Genomic DNA, 22923 nt, shown 5'->3' with positions numbered 1-22923 from the left:
ATTCGATTTTCACAAAAAAATGAATTTGAATTGTTAGCCTATTGTAAGGCTTAGTCCACTCCTTCATCTTTTTAGTGTAGATAATATCGTTTATTTAAAAAAAATTCTAGTTTTTATTGAAGATTTTTAAATGGAATGATTTTTGCATTCCTTTTTTCATCTTTTGCATTCTATTATTTTTCTACTGTTAGAAGGAATTATTTACAGGTAAATTAGTAATATACTGTCATATTTAATTTGGCATATTTTCCTACTTGTAATTTGGAAATTGAAGTCTTTATCTTTCTTTTATCAAAATTTTCAAAAATATCATGAAGAAAGTATTTGACATGGTGACAAAGATAATCGATAAGCCATCACAAACAAAAGAAAACAAAAGAAAAGCGTTTTTTTTTTTTTTTTGGTTCGAAAACGAAAGAAAAGGTAAAAGCTAATATTTGCAGACAAAAAGACAGCTAGGGAAGATGAACCTTAACAAAAGGGAAATATATATGAACAGAAAGATAGGTTGTCGTTTCGTATGGAAAATATCTTAGATAAGACGTCACTATTAATCCTAGTAATATATGACCAGCAGAAGCATATTGTAGTTGGCCGTAATATCCATAATATGCAGTCGTTTTCAGCATCTTACTATCCAAAACTTCAATCATGGTGAAAAACCATGTTGCACATTTTAATTATTTTTGTTTAATCATAAATCAGGGGTGAATAATTGCCTTAATTGGTCCAACCTTTTGTCAGCATATGCTTGACATTGTACATGTTTAGATACCTAAAATCGTGTTTGGCCTTGACAGAAATAACTAGATGCACTAATAGAATTTTTTTATCGAGTCTCAAAATACTTTTTCGGAAAGCAGTTGAACTTAGTGAGGATTATGCTGTGCTTATAGTAAATCAGTTCCAGGATATGCACTTATAAGCACATACGCTCATGTATTGTGAGCATAAGTGCTTCGTACTTAAACATTATCTCACACAAAGTCTAATACGTGTTGGTATTTCATCCAACGACTTATAATTATCTTATTAAAACTCTTTGAGGTGCTTGCTTATCCATAAATACTTTGTAAGTGCTTTTCTAAGAAGCACATGATCTTCCAGTAGAAGTTTTGTTGTGCTTATAATAAGCACTTATGACCACGCAAGAGTCTAAACTACATAACCATACAACACATTAGCTTGAGAAGCTTACATAGTCTACATACGTAATGGCCTAGAGACAAAGCATACCAACATAAGGTTGTAGCTAATTAGGTAGACAAAGAAATAGCACTTCCTTCAGAATTCTCAATATTTAGCATAATTAGAACAATCATACGTAGAGCTTCTAAAATCCATGGATGACAGAAGAGAGGGAGCATGTAGAGGGCAGATCACAACATGCATTGGCCTTATCTGATCTGGCAATGCTTGGAAGAAGAGTTTCCTGGGGGTGTGATCTGATATCCAGTCTGACTTTCTTTGTACTGGTGACCAACCCCTCTCCGGCTCGATCCTTCTCCGTAAGGTTCGCCTGAGCTCTTGCGGCGTCGTTCATTGTGTCCTGCCAAACGCCGGCGACAGCTTCTCTTTGCTTCGTCAAATTCAATTAGCTCATGGAACCTGTGAAGTGCATCCCCATAATAAGGAAAAGTTCTAAAACATGGTGATATGTAGAAGTACTATTTTATGAAGGATTAAATTAAGAGAAATGATTTTTGCAATTGATTTTTTTCCTTGGGCACGCTTCAGACTTGAAGAAGAGAAAAGAGGTATTCGGAAGTCACTTCAACATATTAATTAAGGGTCTCAAAAAATTCTGCAATTAAATTTCACAAGAAATAGCATTGGCCGTAGCAAGTTCAGTTACTTGGGTATAATTAATGGACAGCAAAGGAATGAAAATATTCACTGATTGGATAACACATTATGCTAAGCAGACATTTATTAATATTCTGCCGCTTAATAATTTACATCATCTCCAATTTTAAAAGCTTGTACCAGTTATATGCCTTGCATGGTTTAGCATGACCAGTGACTGCATTTGACTAAATTAATTAACCTCTTGACACCATTAACAATACCAGTCAATTAAAGGTGGTTAATTATTTTAATATTCCAGCATATATGGATTTAGAATGTTATGTTCTATTTGACTCCACATGGAAAGATGCTTTCAGGAAAAATCATAACTCAAGGAATAATCTGCTTCAACAAAAATTGTTACATAGCTGTAAACCCAAGTTCTAAGTGACATCATGATCTGAAATGGAACAGAAATCCTTAATTATTATATGTACTAATGAAAAGAATTTTTCTAAGTTTAATTCCCCATTGAGAATTATTAGTCAAAACCCTAATTATGTATGGATGGAGTTTTTGCTTTCTGAGAGTATAAAACCCAATTTTATTCCATAAATCATACTGAAGCAGTGCTAAATCATACAGAAGCAGAAAAATGCAAGCAAGCAAGCAAGAAAGGGAAAGTGGGATGCAATTAGACCTGCTGCATTGCTGGCAAAACCGCTGTTGAATCCCGGAAACGATCACAACAGCTGCCTTGGAATGAAACTCACAAACCTTATGCCGGCGGTAGTACCTCTTTGCATCAACCAAATCAGCCCCACACCTCTCCACTTGACAAGACGGTTGCGCTATCCCCCCTCCACCTCCACCTCCGCCACCAGATCCTCTTCTTCCAGCTGCAGCGGCTTTCTTCTGCCTCTCATTTTCTTCAAATCTCAGCATCAACCCTCCGCCACCACCACTGGTCTCTTCTTCATCCGAGTAGTCATCCTCTACTTCCTCGACATCCTTCTTCGCCTTCTCTTTCCATGTTTGCCTTCCTTCAAAGTTCTTGCCCTCCATTGTTTAGGAAGTGTAAGTGCCAGAATTTACAATGAGGTTTTGGTTAAATGGAGAATGGTTGAGCATTATTAAGAAGGGGGAAACTGGATGGAGTTGTGAAGGTGAAGAAAGTGTAAGGAATTAATAGGTGAAGAAAAAGTGGAATAGGACCACAAACACAAGCTCCATTCTTTAACACGCGTGTCGATGTCGTATAAGGTGGCCGAATTTTGAATGAAACAGTGAATATATAACAAAAGAGCACTTCATCTTCATAAACGAGGTTAGGATTTGAAAGCTTAATTTGCATCGGTGTGAAATATAAGAACACATTGTGTTAATCAGACCGAGGGATTTTCTCTTGCAACCTATTCATGCAGTGGCCTCTTTCGTCAATCAATGTTTATCGCGTGTTTCAAATATGAACCATCTGTCCAATGGGAGCTCACTACGTGGTGAATTTGTAACAAAAGAGTATCCCTTGATTAGAACGTGTATAGATGAGTTTGATGATTTATTAACAATATATAATATGCAGAGATAAGTGAAATAGTATAGGAAGAGCCTGTAAGGGTAGTTCACATTGTTGAAATTAAGGTCACCTCCAATGGAGATGACTAAAGGTTCAAAAGGCAAAAAAATGGCCTGATTTGCCCAAAAACTTATCTCAAACCGATGACTATATTATAATTCTATGGAGCACACATGTCATTATTTGGCCAAATGGGCATTAGGCTAGCCAAATGTAGCTCTCTTATAAACCCTTGTTTTAGGGCCCAACTCCTCAATTGTAATAATACAAATTCAACATCTAGAATTGAAAATGTTCAATAGTAGTTTAATTAAATTAACTAATAAATTTATAGTATAAACTTAAAACTAACAAATTATTGAGGGGCTATGTTTAGCCTCTTCAGTTAGAAATGACATATAACTATGGTCTGAAGCTGTCCATATAAAAATAATTATTGTGTAAAACTAAAATTTAGGACGGGAATATGTTAGCCATTTTGGTTGGAGATGACCTAAATGTCATTGATTGCGAGGGACAGTTCATTTACAATTGAGTACGTACGTATAGTGCATTCTTTAATCAAATTCACGTAGTAGTAGGACGCTGGATGAGTAAATTTGCATGCAGTACAACTGACTACTTTGAACTGTCAGTCATCTGTAATCTATAGTGAATGCTTTGTCTGCCATTCTCTACCTTACCCTGTGCCTTTATTGGATGCAGAATTTACAGCATACTGTATGTATATATTCACCCAAATTAGCTTCCACGGCAAAATAGGTAATTTTTTATCCACTTCTCCCTCTAGAGGTAAATGTATACTATGTCATTAGATTATAGAATAGTGCTATTTGGCACACTTATTTTTATCTTTTACACACAATTATTAATTTTTTTCATTGATCTTCTTCAATATATTCAATCTAACGGCGAAAATTAAAAAAAGTGTGTGAAAAGTAAAAATAGGTATGTGAATACTGAAGTTTTCATTCACTCGTATATCTAGAAATCTTGTTCCAGTAATTTAGATTTTCAATTCTCTCCACCATTTCGTTGAAAACTAAAGCACCAAAAAAGAAAGTTTTATGTAGATTCTATCTTAAATACTTGTGTTCTTGTTATTCTATTGTGCTTGGTATTTGTTTTAGGGGTGTGTAAAACTAGAGACAAATAATAGCTACAAGGTCATACTTTCATTGTATCCACAAAGGTAATTTTTGTCTTCTCTTTGCACACATATTTTGGTGGCGAATTAAGTTTGAAAGATAACTTTGACATTATCTTCATCCCTCATCGTAACCATAACCCACATGTTCCAGAAATTTTCCACATTATGGCTCGGGCCACTTGTTATGTGGTTCAACGATATTAGTAGTCTAGTTTTAGATTTTCTTTTGAGAATCATCTATATACAAAGGATTAGCGAAATAAGACAATGTGTGACCATTTGATTATCATCGTGCAGATTTCAGAGTTTTATTGAGAACATTGCTTTCTTCTATTTTGTTGTGTTATAGTTCGGAGACTTTATAGTTTCCGATTTTGTTGACACATGTTTTGTAAGATCACTTCCAGTGTAGTAAGGTCCTCTTTGGCAATAGGCAACTTAATCCCTTTAAATGAACAGTAACTGACTGCAGTGAACCCTAATTGTCTAAGTGAATTTCCACTCCTAAACTGAATAGCTCAGACAATTCATAATAATATATTAGTTTATTTTATAAAATTATAATAAAAAAACTTTATTTTTAAATTTGGATTATAATAAAAGATTGGTCGAAAGTATTTGAAAATATTGAAAGGTATTGTAAAATGGAAGAACATGGTTAGGTATTTATAGAAAAAAATTTATAATTTTTTATATTTTAATTAGTTTTTTTAATATTTTTTTAATAATTTAAATTGTGGTTGACGTCATGGTGACATCAGTCTTACATCACATAGGCAGGGTACTGGCCAGACGATTATTACCTGACTTCTACATCGAGCTCGCCTTAACCCCAATTGCCCAAGTTGGGCTGCAGTGTTTTGGGGAGGGAGAGGGAGTGAATTGGGTTTCCTATCCCCAAGGTAATAAGTAACGGTGAAGTTGCTCTAATAGTTGGAATATTTGTAAATAGCAGCTTTCATATGTATTACTAATTACATATTCAGGTAGGGTTTATCGAATCCACCTAGAAGTTTAGGTTCTAGGTGTGAGAGGATACGATCAACAATATCATTAGTGATACATATATAGCTTTGCCAATCTATTCTGCAGATTCCATTAATTTAGGGAGCTAATACTTCCCTCAGTCCCAATAAGGAGGAAAGTCGTCCTTCTCAGTCTAACATGGCATCATTTGATTGTACAAATATTATTAAATTGAAACCATAATTTATCTTTACTACCATCTATTCAGGCGAAGATTTCTCCGAAGATGGCTCCTCGGCACTCAGCATAGCTGCCCAAGGGATTGGCACTTTGGATGTGTAGTCGGGCTCTTGCATGCTGATGTGCTGCAAGAAGATGACAAAGTTAGTTTTGAAAGGTGCCTTTGTGGAGCCTTAGGTGTAGGCCTTGAGGCTCACAATCAAAACTAACTAAGTGCTAGGCGTGCCACTGCTATCTTAGTATAGCAGATGTAGAACAAGATTGTGTTCAGTAGATTACTTGCGCCCCTAGTTACTTGGACTTATTGTTATCAAAGGATTGTCGTGGATGGGTTAAGTCCACATTAAGTTCTTTTTCTTGCCTTGTGACCAAGGACTTTCAGTTCATAGTCTTGTATTCGAATGAAGGGAGTCCAGATCCTTTAAGTAATTTGTTGGTTCTTGATTGGTTTTAAATGAAAGCATATCCATTAAACTAACCATATCTAGATACAAATAAGACTTTTAATTAAAGTAGGAAAACAAGCGGATATGACTTGAATACATACTAGAGAATGCATTAAGTAATATATCTACAAATTCAGAAAGCAAACAAAGAGCTTCGGGCAAGATTTCACCTTGTCTAGCAAGGTTGAACCTCTTGCAGTCACTTCTCTTTTTGTTTATAGAGGTTTCTATGCTAGAAAGGGATGGATGGTAAACCAGTTTACACAATGGAATCGATACTACGCCACTAGGGGTGATAGCAGAGCTTCTAAACAAGACAAAAGATAGCTTTTGTGAGGGAGATATCCTAACAATGACTGAGATCTGGGATGATTACAGCTTTTAGATGCAAATCTGGCTTGAGAGCAGAGTTCGCATGTTTGTTTGTTTGATTGGTTGAGTGTCCTTGTCTCTGGGGCCTCTTCTGCCTTTTATAGGTGAGTTAGCCCAACTGCGATGACTTTACTCTTGCCCGAAAGCACTTGAAGGGTAGTGTTTTTTACTTGTATTGCCACTGAAAAGTACTTTTTGGCTGATTGTGAGTTAGTCCCCATCACTTGACATTTAAATCATAGGCACATGGCCTATACATTAATGGGAAGGCACCAATTTGTCTCTGGGCCTGATGCTTGGGCTTCGGACAAGCTCCCTTCTAATTGGCATTTCTGGGCTTCCACACATTTGTAGCCCAATGTTCAAATATTAACCCAAACACCATCTACAAATTAATTACCTCTAAAAGAATTATTTTAGATTTAGAGACCGTTTAATTGCTTAACAAGGCTTAAGGTGACTGTGGTCCATTTATAGTCGCTTGTCATACATGATCAAAGCATCAGACCACGCACACTATGATCCAAGCTAGCTTCATCTAACATTCACCTCACTGGCTTCCGCGTCGCCTCTCTCCTTTTCTAGCCAGTAAGAATCCATTTGACACAGCAAGTAATTTTCGCCACAATATTGTGCCCATCACTCTCAGCTTTGAGTTGGGTCTTGGTCCCGGTGTTCTTTAGTTCCTGGATTCCTCTCTTTATCATGAACCTCTAAGCATGAGGCATTTATCATCATTCTTCATCGAGTGGTTAAACCAAACAAATTCAAAATAAGACTAAAATATCTGATGATGGCATACAAGACTAGAGTACCACATGATTGATCAATCATGTGATGAAAGAGATAAACACAAAGTTATATACAATCGGTAACATGCGTACTTTCTTCTTATTTTGGATTCAAACCCTAGACTTGAAACCTCAAGTTCAACGTTTAACCTAGAGCCCTAATTGATCCAAAACTTTGGAACCTAGACCTTAAACCCGAGGAATGAGATTCAGATTTCGACCTTGAACCCCGAACATTACTTCTAACCCAACCAAGCCCCATTTCTAACTCCCCGTGATATGACACCACAAAATTAAGTATTCGTGTTATGTGTCTTACTCATCTAAAACTAAAAAATGAACCTACTGGCTCTTAGTTTCGTAACATTACTATTCTTCGTAATATTTGAATAAATTTCAAGTTCGAATCTCTTTCTCCTTCCAATCGGCAAAAACATATAGTAACTCGTGCAAGTATATGAAGAAAACATGCAGTTCAAATTTGCGAAAACTTCGAATGTTTTCAGGCTGGAAAGGAGCCTTTCCAATCTGTGAAGAAAATGAAGGTTGATGAAAATGGAGGTCAACCAATCTTGATTCGGCTGGTCCCAAGGTTTTGGCTTCACATGTAAAGCACATCGTGTTCATATATATGCGTAATTCTTCGCACCATGATAAACTTCATGATGTATATTCAGTCCCTTTCCCGCACTCACTAAAACTGAAGGATTGACTCTTTCACTCGAACTGCTTTTCTATCGCCTCCTCTTTTTTTCATCATCTTCCTCGATCCTGAGCCTTTTTTTAGACCCTTTAATGGCCAAGAAATAGACTAAGCATTGGATTCCCACACCTCATACTATAATAGGCTCAAACTTTGACCTCTTTTTGTGATTCTATTAAAATTATGGGTACAGTAATGAGAAGAAAGTTTGGACCATCAAAAATATTCAGGGAAGGGAAATAACTCCCCTAATTTGGATAATATTAATATATAAAAGCCACAAAATTATGAACATGAATTTGATATATACAACAACAATATATATATCTATATATATATATATCTATATATATATATATATATATATATATATATATATATATATATATATATATATATATATAGTAGCATATCAAAATTGCAAAACATGATCCAACAAAAAATAATTGCAAAAAAATGTATCTTAATTCATTTGGCGTCTATGAAAATAACACCATTTTTGCTGTTGGTTGTTGAACCTCATTGCATTTCCCATCTCTCTATACCATGCGTGACATGCAATTTGAAAAAGTAAATAACAACATTATCTTAGTCACATAATATGCAAGATATTTTCTTGAATTCCAACAATATATTTACTTTAAAAGGAGGGAAAGTTGGCCCTAATTTGATATCTACGAAGATCGAACTTAAAACATCACACTTACAAGTGGAGAGAAATCTCCTAGACCATAATATAAAATGACATATAATGCACAAGCAGTAATTTCATTAAACTGGACGGTAATAAATCATACGAAAAAGTCTTACCTAATTATTCGTCTTGGGCCAACAACCCACGTTTATGTTCGTAAATTAAACTTAATAAATAACACATAGACGCATGGGGAAGTGAATCACACCATAATAACTTACATAACCTTAGTGGCAAGCCACATCTATCCACCCGCTTCCCCCTTCCGGCGAGGAGAGGCTATAATTTTCACCCTACCAGTGGTCACAATCAAGCTGACTGTTTACACTTCTATACTTCCAACTATATTCTCCATGTGGTGAATCATATTGTGCAGGCCGTAGACTAATCGACCTCATGTTTGATCTCGAAATAGGTTGGTTGATGTCATAATTTTTGGTCGGAGATTCAAACTGATAATGGATTTTGAAATTCATACATTTCCAAAGTCGCAATGCATGTCAAAAGCTGATGTTAAACACACATTTAACATATAAAAAGAGACTGTACACTTGCACACAAGATTACAATTCATACATCTTCTCTTATACCTTTTCTATACTGAGAAACAAGAAAAGAAAAGATACATTCACCATACGATTTCCCCTCGATCTTGTGAGGAAGTTTCGCACAATCAACAAAGTTTGGAAATAATTATTGAAAGTCCTATATATATATATATATGAAAGTCTCATACCAAATTCCCATCCCTGATCAAATGTGACCCTTCTGATGGTGGTCGTTCTGATCTGCGAACTTACTGTGATCTTCAATAGTTCTATACTCAGCTGTATCAACAACGTTCGCATCAGCCTCAGCAACCAAAGTGTCGGTGACCTTCCGGGTAGTGTTCTTGACAGAATCCCATGCAACATTCGTCTCCCTTGCCATATCAACAAGGTCCTCCGCCACCTCCGTTGCTTTTGCGGCGCTTTGTCTTGCTGTGCCTGCCACAAATCCTGTAACGCCACTCATGTCATCAATACTGGTATCACCCTCTCTTCCCTCAGTCGCTGCTCCATGCCTGCCTGCCTCTGTTGGTGGCCTATTTCTTGGGTCCTATTTCATTGGAGAAAAAATAAAAATTAAGCGCAGCTATTTCGACCACGTTCAGAGAAACATTTCATACTAATTATAAATACAATCCGCTTACGATAGAAATTGGATTATTAGACCAATGGGCTAATATGCATAAACTTTTTTAGGGCGTACGTCTTAACTTTCTAGAGCGCGTAACCTAAAAAGTAGGCGCCCTAAAATATTGATGCAGATTAGCATATATATATATATAGTACACTTATATTTGCAGAGTACGTAAATGCTAAAGAGACAAAATTTGCAAACTAAAACATGTGTCACCAATAAAAATAAGCTTGTTTATCAATGTTCAAGTAATGATCCAATCATCAACTTCCATATCATTTAGTATTCAAAATTTTGTTACAAATTTAGTTTCCTTAACGTTACCTATCCGTAAGTACAGGTAAATTAAAATACAAAAGGTTGTTCCCCTTGTAACTTGTTCTCTTTTACTTAGATCCGATGTTCACTGGGTAGTCTAGGGTTCGACTGACATCGAATCATTGATAAGATTAATCAAGATGCCAAAAAAGATATATACAAAAAAAAAATACAAAAAAAAAAAAAAAACCAAATAAAATGGGAAAAGAAATGTTTACTTGGACACTTTCATAAGAAGTGGAGAAGCAAGCCCTGGATAAGCAGGATTGAATACAAGGGGGATGCTCTTTAGGCAAAGATTTTGAGATGTGGGAGAGGGCTCTCTTTGTCAATGTCGCCGCCATGAGATTTGATGCTCTCAACCTTTTTCTTATCCGTTTGCAAAATCCTTGAACTATTGTCCTCAGTGCCCAATATCTGTTATGATCGTATATAGCGCCAAACATCGGACACGTGACAGAGTGGCACGTTCCTTGATGAACACGTGCACAATACTTGGACACATGTGTTGTGTGTCATGGGCATGTTTACATCACGACTCATTGCGCCAGTTGTATGTATCCGACACTTGTTCAAATCACTTTGAAATTTGTTAATCTCAATCTGTTTGGTTTATGACGATTGGTACAAGTTCACTAAAATTTATCCGCCGCTTCCAGTTGCAGCAGAAGTTTGGAAGACGTACCATTACACTTCTATTTTTCGAGTTTAAGCGGTTGAAGGCTTGAAGCTTTCCTAGAAAGGCCAAATTGCATGCACAAATAATATGCCATCCCTACATGTACATGGACATAGAGTGAAGTTATACGTGAATATTATCTTGTGAAAACTTTTGATATAAAACCTTCTGATTGTGTTTCTTATCGATGTCTAACTCAAACTGAACGTTAGTATATAAAAACTTATGTCGAATTTCACTTTCATATGCGGGTTAATATATCTTCTTGTTTATTAGTACGAATTAAATTTGTAAAGAATGTGTATTGTTTCAATACATGTGTATACTAACAGCAAAAGAATGAAAAAATGAGTGGATTCGATAGTGTTTAGATATAGCATAACCGTAAAAAGGAAAGTACGTATGAGTAACCAAAAAGAGGTTTTCTATCTCATACAGACTTATTTGCACCTCATCCTTTTCTTAACTGTACAATTTTCGTTTTATTCTCATACCAAGTAAGTAAACATGAGTTGAAGCTTATTAATACATAAATTAGGCTTGAAAGGGTGCTTCTACCTTTCGATTGATGTGCTCGTACTTGGAGAAAATTTGGATAGAAAGTTCAGTTTGAATGAAGATTGCTCTTGGTCACCTGATGATAAAAAAATTAATAGTGAGACACTCTTGCATTTGATATCTATAATTAAGCTTAAAATGTTAAAAGCATATCCATTCATTCTCGTCCCATAATCTAAAATCCAAATGTTAATAACCCTAGATCTCTTGATCACTATGTGATCAACAGTAGATGCTTGTAAACATATAACGTTATTAGAGTTCTTTATCACATGAACAAGATTACCATAGAAACCCACATGAAACGGGTGATTTGTGGAGTTTTATCTTCTAATAAATCTCGTTTGTTAACCACTTCAATTTTTTTGAAGTTAATCCGAAAACGCTACTAACACTACCCTACAAGTGAAAGTGTTATGTTCTGCTCTCAAAAATAGCATAGTCAAAATTGATACTAATTATAGCTGACTTCGATTTAGTTCAATTCCCACTCCCAATATCAAGGAATAAAAAAATGTTACTTCGACAACATATTTACTTATTATCATTTAAAAGGAAATATTTAGTGCTCAAAATGAAAGTGGTTTTTGAAATTTGACTTTAGAAAAAAAATTCAGCAAGGTTTTCGTTTTTCTCCCTCCTTCTATACACCCATTCATCACCATGCATGGACTACACTAAGGTAGAAAAGGATAGGGATCTCGTGATCTCATCCGTTCATCATATATAATGCGGTCATAAATCATTTCAAAATTTAAAATTTAAAATTAAATATGAATAATACCTAACGAAAAATAGCCATACAATATACGATGAACGAGTAAGATCACATAATCCCTAGAAAAAAGGTTCCGGGGATCATTTTCCCACTAAGGTAAACCATTTTCAGTATTATTATTATTTTTTTTTAATTTGAAATAGGAATCACATCCTTACACGACCTCACTTCCTCCTACAAGCACAAACATGCATAAAAACCCCATACAACACCCCCTTCAATTTTTCACTGAGATCATATCCTCCTGCACGGTTTCTCAGATCATCAATAGGCCCTTGGACCGGATCGTATTCATGATCATGATGACGATCTTTGCCCGGCCCCGCTGGGCCTTTGATCTGTTATGCTTGCCTTCCACGCACCATCCATGGTGGGCTTGGCTTGTCTCTCCCAGACTCCTCCGCCATCTCAGTGGCTTTCATAGGTCCATCTTCTGCATGGTCACTCGTACCAGCTAGATCTTGATGTCTGGCTTCGTATAACCCTTCCTTCAACGTCTCCTTTGTCGGCAATCTTGATGTCCCGCTAACTTCACCCCCACTTTCTCTTGCATCTGCCACTGCATTGGCACCCTGAACATTTAACCTTATGAACCCATGACAAGATTGATATGAACGAAAATAAAATTAAGATTGAAAAGCCATGTTATTTTTGTCACCTATTTATGTCCGACTATCGTATGAAGCGCTGATCACATATACTCTTCTCTAAAAGAACCTCGCCAGATGAAGTTCTATGACACGAGTTTATAGGGAACGGGTAGATTGCTACCATAGCGTCTCATGACACTGATGTTCTAACCACAATATTGATGTATATATTGTATCATGTCATATAAATTGCTCTTTTTGTTTTAATGTTTTGATATATAGAGTCAGTCTCATAGCTTGACAAAATAAGGCTCGGTATTTTATTAGGAGAACATACATATTATTTTTGTGCTAGGTAATACTGAATTCGAATTTCGTAAATAAGAATTGTAGAATAAAAAACACAAAAAATTGTACATCAGCACCTTGAAAGGCAGTGGAGAAGCAAATCTTGGAGAATCTGCCGGAGGGTTGAGTCAATTGCAAAGCTTTAGAGGCAATAGCCCTTCTTGCTATGATCAACATTGTTGCTGGCTTTGCCATGTTTTGGTGGCTTTGTTTTCTTACCCGCTTTTATATATTATTCTTCCTCATCAACTGTGGTAGCGCTCGATTCAGTGTCAAAATTGATGATATGCGAAGGTTTGCAGTTGCAGCTCAAGGTGAGAGACGCGTGGAGCGGTTTGGACACGTGGAGCAAGCACAAGGATCCCTCTTCTTTTGATATGGCAGTTCAGTGTCGCATGTTATCTTGCAAATTAGTAAGTCAAATATTTCAGATTTTGGATGATGCAAAATAATAAAGGCCCAAATTTAGATTTGGTCTCTGTTAGTTGAGATATGTAAGAGGTTGCACTTGGTGCGATGGTAAGTGCCTTCGCCCATGAGCGGTAGGTCTCGGGTTCGAGACTTGGGAGCAGCCTCTCCATAAAATGGGGGTAAGGCTAGCCGACATTCACCTCTCTCAGACCCTGCGTAAAGCAGGAGCCTTGTGCACTGGGTACGACGACCTCTGTTAGTTGAGATATGTGAGAACCATTATTAAAATTTTAAGAGTGCAATTGTTGTACCGGATTTTATCGGATTAGTTAATTTTTAAAATTAAGCTAAATTGGTTTAAAATCAATGTTTTAAAAAACTAGCCTCGGGACGCGCTTAGGGCACCTTTGAGGCTGGGCGTGAAGGCTAACGCCTTTGTTTTGATGGAGTGAGCGAAAGGCATCTCTGGAGATGCCGAGGTGGCGGAGGCGCACCTAAAGGCGTCCAGGCGCCTTCTCTGCCCTTTTTTTTCTTTTAATTTTTTTAAACCACCCAAACCCAAAACAACGCCGTTTGGGGTAAGGGTTTTGAGTTTTAATTCCAGAAATCCACCATATGAGGACCATACATACCTTCGATCATCCTCTGCCTTCTTGACCCTCTTCTCTCACGAGCCAAAACAACAGCCGCTGCCCGTTTAGAGCAGCAACAGTCGCCACACCGCCGTCGAACATTGGTGTGAACTATGAGTCTGTGATGTAATACTTTTCACTTGATATAGGAGTTGAGGAGCAATTTGTGGTAGGGGTAGGAAAGACGGAGCATTCTAGGATAGGGCTGGGTGCGATACTGTGATGTAGTAGTTTTGGGTCTGAGATATGAAGCAGTCAAGGATAGAGGCAGGTCTTTTAATTCTTTTATTTCTTTTTAAACTCTAAATAATATTACTGAAATAAACCTACTTTCACCATCTGTACTGGAAAGCTCTTGAAAAGTGCTTCTAACGCCAGCTGTCTAGCGCCATAAATATGGGGCGACATTTGACTTAGACCTAGTTTGGGAGTGAGGTGTTTAAAAAAAAAGCACCCATGAAAAAAAGCTGTGAGAGTTTTAGGTGTTTGGTAAACTGAAAAAAAAAGGGCTTATTTTGGAAGCTGTTGTGAGAATAAGCTGAAATCAAAGGAAAAAACTGAAGCTGCTATTTGCAGCTTTGGAAAACTGGTTTTTTTTCAAAGCACACGGAGCTACAGTGCTTCTTTAATGAAAAGACCCACTATTAGACTGCTTTTTTTTCCAAAAGCACTTTTACAAAAAAGTTTACCAAACACTCTGTTGATTTATTTCACAGCCGCTTATTCTCACAGCACAGCCGCTTATTCTCACAGCACAGCCGCTTATTAAAGCACAGCAATACCAAACCAGCCTTTAGAATGGTTGGTGTATAAATTAATAAATTGTTGGTGGTAAATTATCTTTTGGATGAATGATTGATTTCTTTGTTTGTATTACATTTTGAATGATGAATGTTGATGTACAAAATCAGTGAGGACTTTGGTACAACAGAAAGTGTTAAGTTTGTGACCTTCGCTAGATTGCTCCAGTCACTAGTGTGGATAAGTATGTAAATGGATAGGGACAGGGAAGCAAACACAAGATGTACGTGGTTCACCCAGATTGGCTACGCCCACGGAGTAGAGGAGTTCTCATTAATTGTGAAGGGTTTACACAAGTACATAGGTTCAAGCTCTCCTTTAGTGAGTACTAGTGAATGATTTAGTAAAAATGACATTAGGAAATATTGTGGGAGAATGATCTCTTTTTATAGAAGAGAGTTTCTAGCTTTGTTTTGACATTAACACGTGTCGTGTTGTGATTGGCTTCTGATATTGACACGTGTCGCACTATGATTGGCTTCTGATGTCGACACGTGTCGCGCTGTGATTGGCCTCCTGGTTAGAGGGAAACTCTTCTGGGTCCTTGACGGTATAACGTTGACCAGTGCTCAGTAGCTTCAGGATTGGTCAAGTATGGTACAAAACAATGAATTTAGATGATATTACCTTTGAATGATGAATTTAGATGATATTATCTTTTGAATGATTATAGATTTGAATGATAAATTTAGAATGGATGTTTATTTTACAAAGTATTATTTTTTCATACATTTATATAATATATATATATATATATATATATATATATATATATATATTTAATCCCAGGTCGGGCTTCACCTCGGAAGCCTCGCCCACGCCTCACACTTTTAATACATTGTTTAAAATAGATAAGTTGGACAATATTTGATCAGTGTCGGACTAATAAACTAGACAATTAATAAATTCTAATATTATATTATTTAATCCACAATTATTAATGTTTTATTATTAATCTAATCTTTTTCTCCATCATTTTCCACCCTCTCCATCCCACTCAATCACTCTTTCTCTCCCTTCTCTGTCCCACACTCTTTCTCTCCCTTCTCTGTCCCACAATATTTGAATTTCGGCTGATGCAAAATAATAAAGGCCCAAATTTAGGCGGCGTCAATTCGTCAAGGGCAAGGTATTAAATATCGGTAATATCGGAAATATTGGTAGTTCGAAAACACGGAAATATCGATGGAAATATCGATAAAAATTACATGGAAACCACGGAAATTGTAAGAAAAACTTGGAAATTTTAATTGAAACTTTGCAAGATGTTTATTTAGTCAATTATCTATTAGTTTATCACAAAAAATTGGAAGGAAATGCATTGCATGATGAATTTAACTGATTTAAATTGATTATATAGCGAGCTGGCAAACATTGTGAGTGTAAAAAATATGTAGTAATTAATGAAAAAAGTTTAAAGACACCACAATCATTATATACAATGAATTAGTACAATATTTTACACTTTATATATTGCATTTTTTTTTCTCTCAGATAACACACACAGACTGACACATAGCCTGGATATTTTGAAAGCAGGTTTGGATTTTTTTTTTTCTTCTCTCGGATAACACACACACACCCCACTTCTACACACACACACACTTCAAAGTGCACCCCACTTCTACACACACACGCACAGACACACTGTAACAACCCAACCCCAAATTTTTATATATTTTCGTGGTTCCCCAAATAATTATGAAATTATCGTTTTAGTCCCCTATCTTAACCAAATCTGGACCATTCATCTTGATTTCCAACCAAATCTGGACCATTCATCTTGATTTCCAAATTCTCTCAAGCTACCACATGGCAGCACCCTAGCACCCTCACGTATCTCTCTCTCTCCCCACCCCGTGACCTCTTTCTCCTTCTTTCTTCTCTGCACTCACTCTCCCTCTCTCGAAAACCCTCACTCTTTCACCCTTTGACCCACACCCGAGAGCACCCACGCACACCCTTCGTGGTACTCCGTCGACGGCATCGTCATCACCTTCTACACGCCGTCGTCTCTCTCTCTCTCTTTCTCTCTCTCCCGTCGCTGCGCAACTCGACGAAACCCCAAGAACCTCCGGCGAGTTCTTCATGGGTTATGGTTAGGTAAGCCTCGAACCTCTCTTTCCGTGTTGGTTTGTTGCTTGGATGTGATTATTGAGGTTATTTTGTCCTTTTTACCAAGAATTTAGCACGGAATCAGCCCAGGAATAGGCGCACCCATCTCCGGCGAGACCGTGGGTGTCGAGAGGTTTTTCGACCACCACGGGTCGTTTCACGGCAAATGGAAGGTATAAACGCACTCCTCTCGTCTCGTGCTTTTGTTTGATACCTAGATCGGGGTCTAGAACCCTTGTTTGTGGTCGGCCGGAGCTGTAGAAGCTCCGGCGTTCTTCTCCAAGTAGCACGGTTAAAAAAATATCGCGATATTTTACCGAAAACCATTTGGATACCTATTTAAATATCCATTACCTGAAAAACCGATAATATCGGCGATATTTCGCCGATATTATCGATATTTTCTTCCATGGTCAGGGGCTAGAGATGTCCGTTCAAAGTAATCTCCCGGAGTCAAGGGTGGTGCTAGAGGTGGAAACCGATTCAAAAGGACTAATTCAAATGCTCAATAAGGAGATGCAAGCGGACGTGTCAATGGAGGTTCATTTAGTTGATATTTGGGCCATGGTACCTTCTTTCCACTCGATTAAGTTTATCTTCATTCCTCATCAATATAATCATGCAGCCCATCTGGTGGCAGCATATGTTCGGGGAGTTTTGGTTGAGATGAGTTAGGACCATAATTTATGGTTATTATCTTAGCAAAAGATGCAAATGTTTCCATTCATATTTGATTGATCAATATAATTCTCTTTTGAAAAAAAAAAAAGATTTGATCTTTGTCACTGTTGAGATACGTGAGAACTATTTAAGAATATAATTGTGCACTTCGAAGAAAAAAGAAAGAATATAATTGTGCACCTTTTTTCAATTATAAAATGTGTAATTAAAATTTTAAAGTGTCAATAACAATTCCATATAATATTTTACATGTAAATGTTTCTTTTAATACACCTCCATGCAAAATGAGGTTTGAAGATCCGCAAGCATTGGCACATCAACTGGTCTAAGGCACTCCTCAGTTATATCCTTCCACATCTCCACAATTTTTTTGTTTAAACATATTAATTGCAGGTTCCTCTTGACTACCCATATTCCTTCATGTAGCAATCCATACTAGGTGCAGCATGCAGCATGCTCCCTATCTTCGTCAAACTGGATGAACAAAACCAAATATATTTTTGGTTACTAATTAATTACTCTCAATTATATATGATGTATATGTGCATGGTTATTACAAAATTAATGTAGTTTAATCTTCAAAGTCAGAACGTTTGTAGCCACCAATGTCATTCATGAGCCTGAAAATGATTCATGAGCCTGAAAATGATACGGGAAGCTCTAAGAATTATAGGGCTATTGAAACCACTCATATACCTGACTCATTACAATATCTCCCATGCCACCCAAAGATATGTTTGAAACTAACATGTTACCAACAGAGAAGCTGTTGCAACATGCATATGTGTCCATGCAGTAGGGGTGCATTCTTCGTATAACAATCTAGCTTCCTCAAAGAAAGCTTGGGCATTCGCTTTTGTTGAGAATGTGTCCCACATTGGGAGGAAGGATCTTACATGAGTTTATAAGTAAGTTGGGCTATTCCCCATATTGCTAATTGGTTTTATGGTGGAATCTCAACTTTCTTCATGGTATCAAAGTCAGGGAGTGGGTGCGTACTATATTGCTACGTGATGGGTGGGTCTCCTTGGCCCCGCGCGATGATGGGTGGGTCTCCTTGGCCCTGCATGTATGTGAGTACCCTTGGCTTCACATGGTTGCTGATGCGTGGATCTCCATGTGTGACCCACAAAATAGGGTCCTAAGTGCGGGGGCGTTCAGAATCCCGCATCCGTCATATGGAAAGGAGAAAACCAATTTAAATAGGATTACCCTACTCTAACTAACATCGAGGCCTTTTGTGATAAAACTCCACACATGACGAATTGTGCAGGTGGTAGTTGGGGATAGTATCGGTGTTGTTAGAAGTGGGCATTCGGCCCGTCTCTCTGTTCTATAGGTTGTACCTTTGCATCCTTGATTTCAAAGAAGACAGGATCCTCAGTTTGGTAGATGAACCATGATCGTGGTATCAAAGCAGGTTGTCCCAGGTGTAAAGGCAAACAGCCACACGTGCTCCACGTCACCCCGTTGTGTTGTCCACGTGTTAGGCTTAAAAATTGGTCACACGTGAGAGGGCGTGTTAAGAATGAGTCACATATTGAGCACCATGTCACCTCGTTGTGTTGTCCACATGTTAAGCTTAAAAATTTGCCACACATGAGGGGGGCGTATTGAGAATGAGTCTCACATTGATGAGAGGAGGAACCTTGCATGAGCTTATAAGTAAGTTGGGTTACTCTCCATATTGCCAACTTTCTTCAACTTGCCATTGTATGCGACAAAACATACATAGAAAAAGGAAAAATTCACGATCCATTAAAAAAGTCAGGCTAAATTTCACAAAAATAACATTTAAATTTTTGTTGAGAAATTTTAATTTTCAAAAAAAATGAAAACAAAATGGTTATCAAATGGCCTGTAATTAAATTATTTAAAGTAAAAGATAATCATGGGGTCGACATAGGTATGGAATTCAAATTTTATCTAATCAACTTGTAATCCAAGTTTTGACTGCAACATATAGCATATAACTAAAGAAAAAAAAATGTCCTTTCAGGGACATTTGATAAAATTGGAACGATACAGAAAAGATTAGCATAGCTCCTACGCAAGGATAACACGCATAAATTGAGAAATGGTCTAAATTTTTTGTATTTGGGTAGATAAACCTCCTGTTATAATCAATGATCTTATTATTAATGATGTTTCTTTACCTTGTACTAATTAGTCTTCCTGGCTTTTATGAAATATATGCCGTTCTTTAAAAATAAAAAAATAAAAAATAAAAAATGAAAAACTAAAGAAATGTAAAATATCATACAAGAAATTTAACTTGGTAAAAATCAAAGGGGTTGTCCACTAATGAATTTTGATTATAGAGTTAAAAGAAACAGAGAAAACTCTACCAAAATTTGGTAAAATCTTTCGACGAATGAAATTTGATTGTATTGTTCAATGATCAATCCACCCCCATTTCAAATCACAATTCAATCAGCATCATAAAACTGTTGTTAGTTACAGAGTTAGAGTTAACTAAATTGTTTAAAGCAATGTGCTTCATCATTTGCATTCAAGTTCAAATCTTTCCTCCTATAAGTGACAGTAAAATACGAAAAATCTAACTGTACACTATTGTTAAAAATGCACGGAACTTGTAGTTGAAGTGGTTCAACGCTTTCACAGTTTCACTCAGCACCTGTAGTTTTGAGTTCACTTTCTCTCCAATATTATTTGCGTAAAAATAAAAAGACAATGAAATCAATTGAGAATATTTTCTTTCCATTAGTAGTTTGACACTCGGTCACATGCCTCCCTCACTTTTATCCGCCCGCAGTGGGAGCAAAGTGGGTGCTGTTGTAAAACAATCAATAGCTAGTATGCATTATTTGTTTGTGGAACATCATCCTACCCTGGAGTTAATCATTAAAATTAGGAAATAATAAAGGAATTTTAACGAAACATTTTAAGTACTATTTACTTTAATAAAAAATAATATTTTTATTTTAAAAAATTATTTCTGGTGCTATTTATTTACAACATCTTTTTATCTTTTTAATTAAAATTTAAAATTTTCAAATTCTTTTTATTAGTTTTCTTAAATGATTGGTGATGTAAATAAAACATATTTGCTTTTATTGCTTGCCAGTTCATTCAGACTCTGTGAAAAAGAAAACAAGAATAGTTGCTCTTGTTCGTATGCATGTTACATCATGACCCCACAAGGGATAGCCTATCAAGAGAAGGGGATGTTACTAACTTTTTCACTTGAATTTGTTGGTTTAACTATTTTTTTATCTTATTTGTTCTGAAATGTTAGATCGGAATCTACCTTTTAATGGATCAATTATGCCAGAAGATCACCCCCAATGAAATAATTTAACTGTTCAAATACAGTTGTCAAGATTTCATTGTTGAAGAGAGAATCATGATTCGTTTATTTATTAGATAACTATTAAATAACGAAATGATCTTCAATTTAATTAAACTTTTGCATATGATGTCCTAAAAATAGACGGAACAAATTATCTGTGTAATATTATAAAATAGAAAAGAGAACCGAGAAAGTAAAATTAAAAAGTTGCTTACATTCTTCTGAAGAATTATTACCTTCATTTGTTGATTTTGGAAATTGATCATCTTCGGATCACTTTCTCTTAATCTAGAAAGTTTGGAGATTTGGACCATTTTTTATCTTACGGTTAAAGTTATTATAACTTTTAAAGTAAGTTTTTGTTTGTAGCTGTTAAATCAAATTTTAACAGCCCAAATCCCTAAACTCGATGGATTAGAAGGAAATGATCCAAGGGGATCCCCTTCCGTTGATCTTGGCCACCGGCCAGCCCCACAGATCGCTAGCTAGTCCCACTCCAAAGTTGGCATTATTAGGGAGGCATCTCTTTTATTGCCTCTTGATGGTGATTGAAGTGGAATCCAATGGCTGTATTTTCTCTTTTTATTTATTTTTTTTCTATAAACCCTGCAAGATTAATAATTTTTTTTTAACAAACGATATTATTTTCATTCAGAGTATAAGAATAGGCTAAAACCTTATAATGGACCACCAATAATGTAATTCAAAAGCACATTTGATAAGAATCGAACATAAAATTTCTTATTTACAAGTAAAAAAAAAATACTATTAAATTATAATGCTAAATGAGCCCACGAGATTAATAATTAGATAAGAAAGAAGATAGAAATGCAACGCAAAGCTCAAGTACTTTTGCTATACATATAGTTCTGAGGAAAATTTGAGAGCAGAGAATTATTGGGTTAAGTAAGCTATGAAGTTCTTATTCCAGTGTCCCTGCTGCTCTTGTTTCTGCTTCATGAAGCCCAAGAAGGGCAAAGCAAGGGTCAAGGCGGCGGCGACGAATGTGACCAAGGAAGAGAAGAAGGTTGCTGCAAAAGAAGAGAAGAAGGTTGAATCCAAGGAAGAGAAGAAAGAATGACAACAACATGCAGCTACCTACAACATCAGATTATATGTGCTTATGAAACATGTATTTTGACTGTTGATTGTTAAACCCCTCTTTAGTTCTTCAAGTTAGATTTGTATTAAGAGTGTACGACCATGAATGACGAGTTCGGTATGCTGATTAACTGCCATGCATGTTCGTGTTCCGATTCTAATGTGAGAATCCTGCAACTTGTAATATTACAGAGCTGGGGTTTCCAATGAGAATCCTGCATATATATAATATATGCTTGTAATTTTTTTTTCTTCAAATTATTGCAGATTTAAGGCTTAAAGCAATAAGTACTCGAATGATTAGCGCATTACGTATCAATATTTCGCTCGTCGCTATCATCAATATCTTAATGAAACTGGAAAATGCATCATCAGATCTTCTCAAGATTGTTGAAAGAGAGTTAAATTTGCTAAAAATGTACAGTTTTTTAATCTATTTGAATTAAAATATGGTAAAGAATGGTTGTTATTGATTCCCTTGTATCATCCAAGCAAATATGCAACGGTAAATGCAGGCTATGCAGATTCCACAATGATGAAAAATAATGAACAAATTCAGACGGTTCCTGCTTTACAATCTTCTGCACTTTTTGTTATCTGGGTTTGAGATCGAATCGTATTCTAGACAGAATGAACAACTGAATATTCAAGCAAAATTCAGCTATACAAATAGGTAGGGGAGGAAAAAAA

At 36.3% G+C, this 22923-nt stretch overlaps 2 protein-coding genes, 2 long non-coding RNA genes and 1 other non-coding gene across 5 annotated transcripts; 2 read left to right on the top strand and 3 right to left on the bottom strand.

The window, feature by feature from the left end:
• Positions 1-989: 989 nt before the first annotated feature.
• On the bottom strand, positions 990-3046 carry LOC103419028 (squamosa promoter-binding protein 1-like). The gene is made up of 2 exons (XM_008357151.4): positions 2489-3046; positions 990-1608 (listed from the first exon to the last, which is right to left on the bottom strand). Exons 1-2 carry the CDS (start codon positions 2851-2853, stop codon positions 1398-1400), a joined length of 576 nt encoding a protein of 191 aa, XP_008355373.1. The 5' UTR covers positions 2854-3046; the 3' UTR covers positions 990-1397.
• A 6188-nt stretch (positions 3047-9234) lies between these two features.
• LOC108171533 (uncharacterized) lies at positions 9235-10615 on the bottom strand. The gene is made up of 2 exons (XM_017327766.3): positions 10445-10615; positions 9235-9824 (listed from the first exon to the last, which is right to left on the bottom strand). Exons 1-2 carry the CDS (start codon positions 10568-10570, stop codon positions 9480-9482), a joined length of 471 nt encoding a protein of 156 aa, XP_017183255.1. The 5' UTR covers positions 10571-10615; the 3' UTR covers positions 9235-9479.
• Positions 10616-12301: 1686 nt separating this feature from the next.
• LOC114824137 (uncharacterized) lies at positions 12302-14483 on the bottom strand. The gene is made up of 3 exons (XR_011578845.1): positions 14223-14483; positions 13257-13581; positions 12302-12800 (listed from the first exon to the last, which is right to left on the bottom strand). It is a non-coding gene; the product is annotated as an uncharacterized lncRNA (long non-coding RNA).
• A 2358-nt stretch (positions 14484-16841) lies between these two features.
• On the top strand, positions 16842-18089 carry LOC139194272 (uncharacterized). Its single transcript, XR_011579032.1, has 3 exons — positions 16842-17126; positions 17206-17311; positions 17556-18089. It is a non-coding gene; the product is annotated as an uncharacterized lncRNA (long non-coding RNA).
• Positions 18090-19808: 1719 nt separating this feature from the next.
• Positions 19809-19911, top strand: LOC114824261 (U6 spliceosomal RNA). Its single transcript, XR_003772400.2, has one exon. It is a non-coding gene; the product is annotated as a U6 spliceosomal RNA (small nuclear RNA).
• Positions 19912-22923: the final 3012 nt, after the last annotated feature.

This window comes from Malus domestica, chromosome 03 (genome assembly GCF_042453785.1).
Source record: "Malus domestica chromosome 03, GDT2T_hap1".
NCBI lineage: Eukaryota > Viridiplantae > Streptophyta > Magnoliopsida > Rosales > Rosaceae > Malus > Malus domestica.
This window is presented reverse-complemented; position numbering and strand designations above follow the sequence as displayed.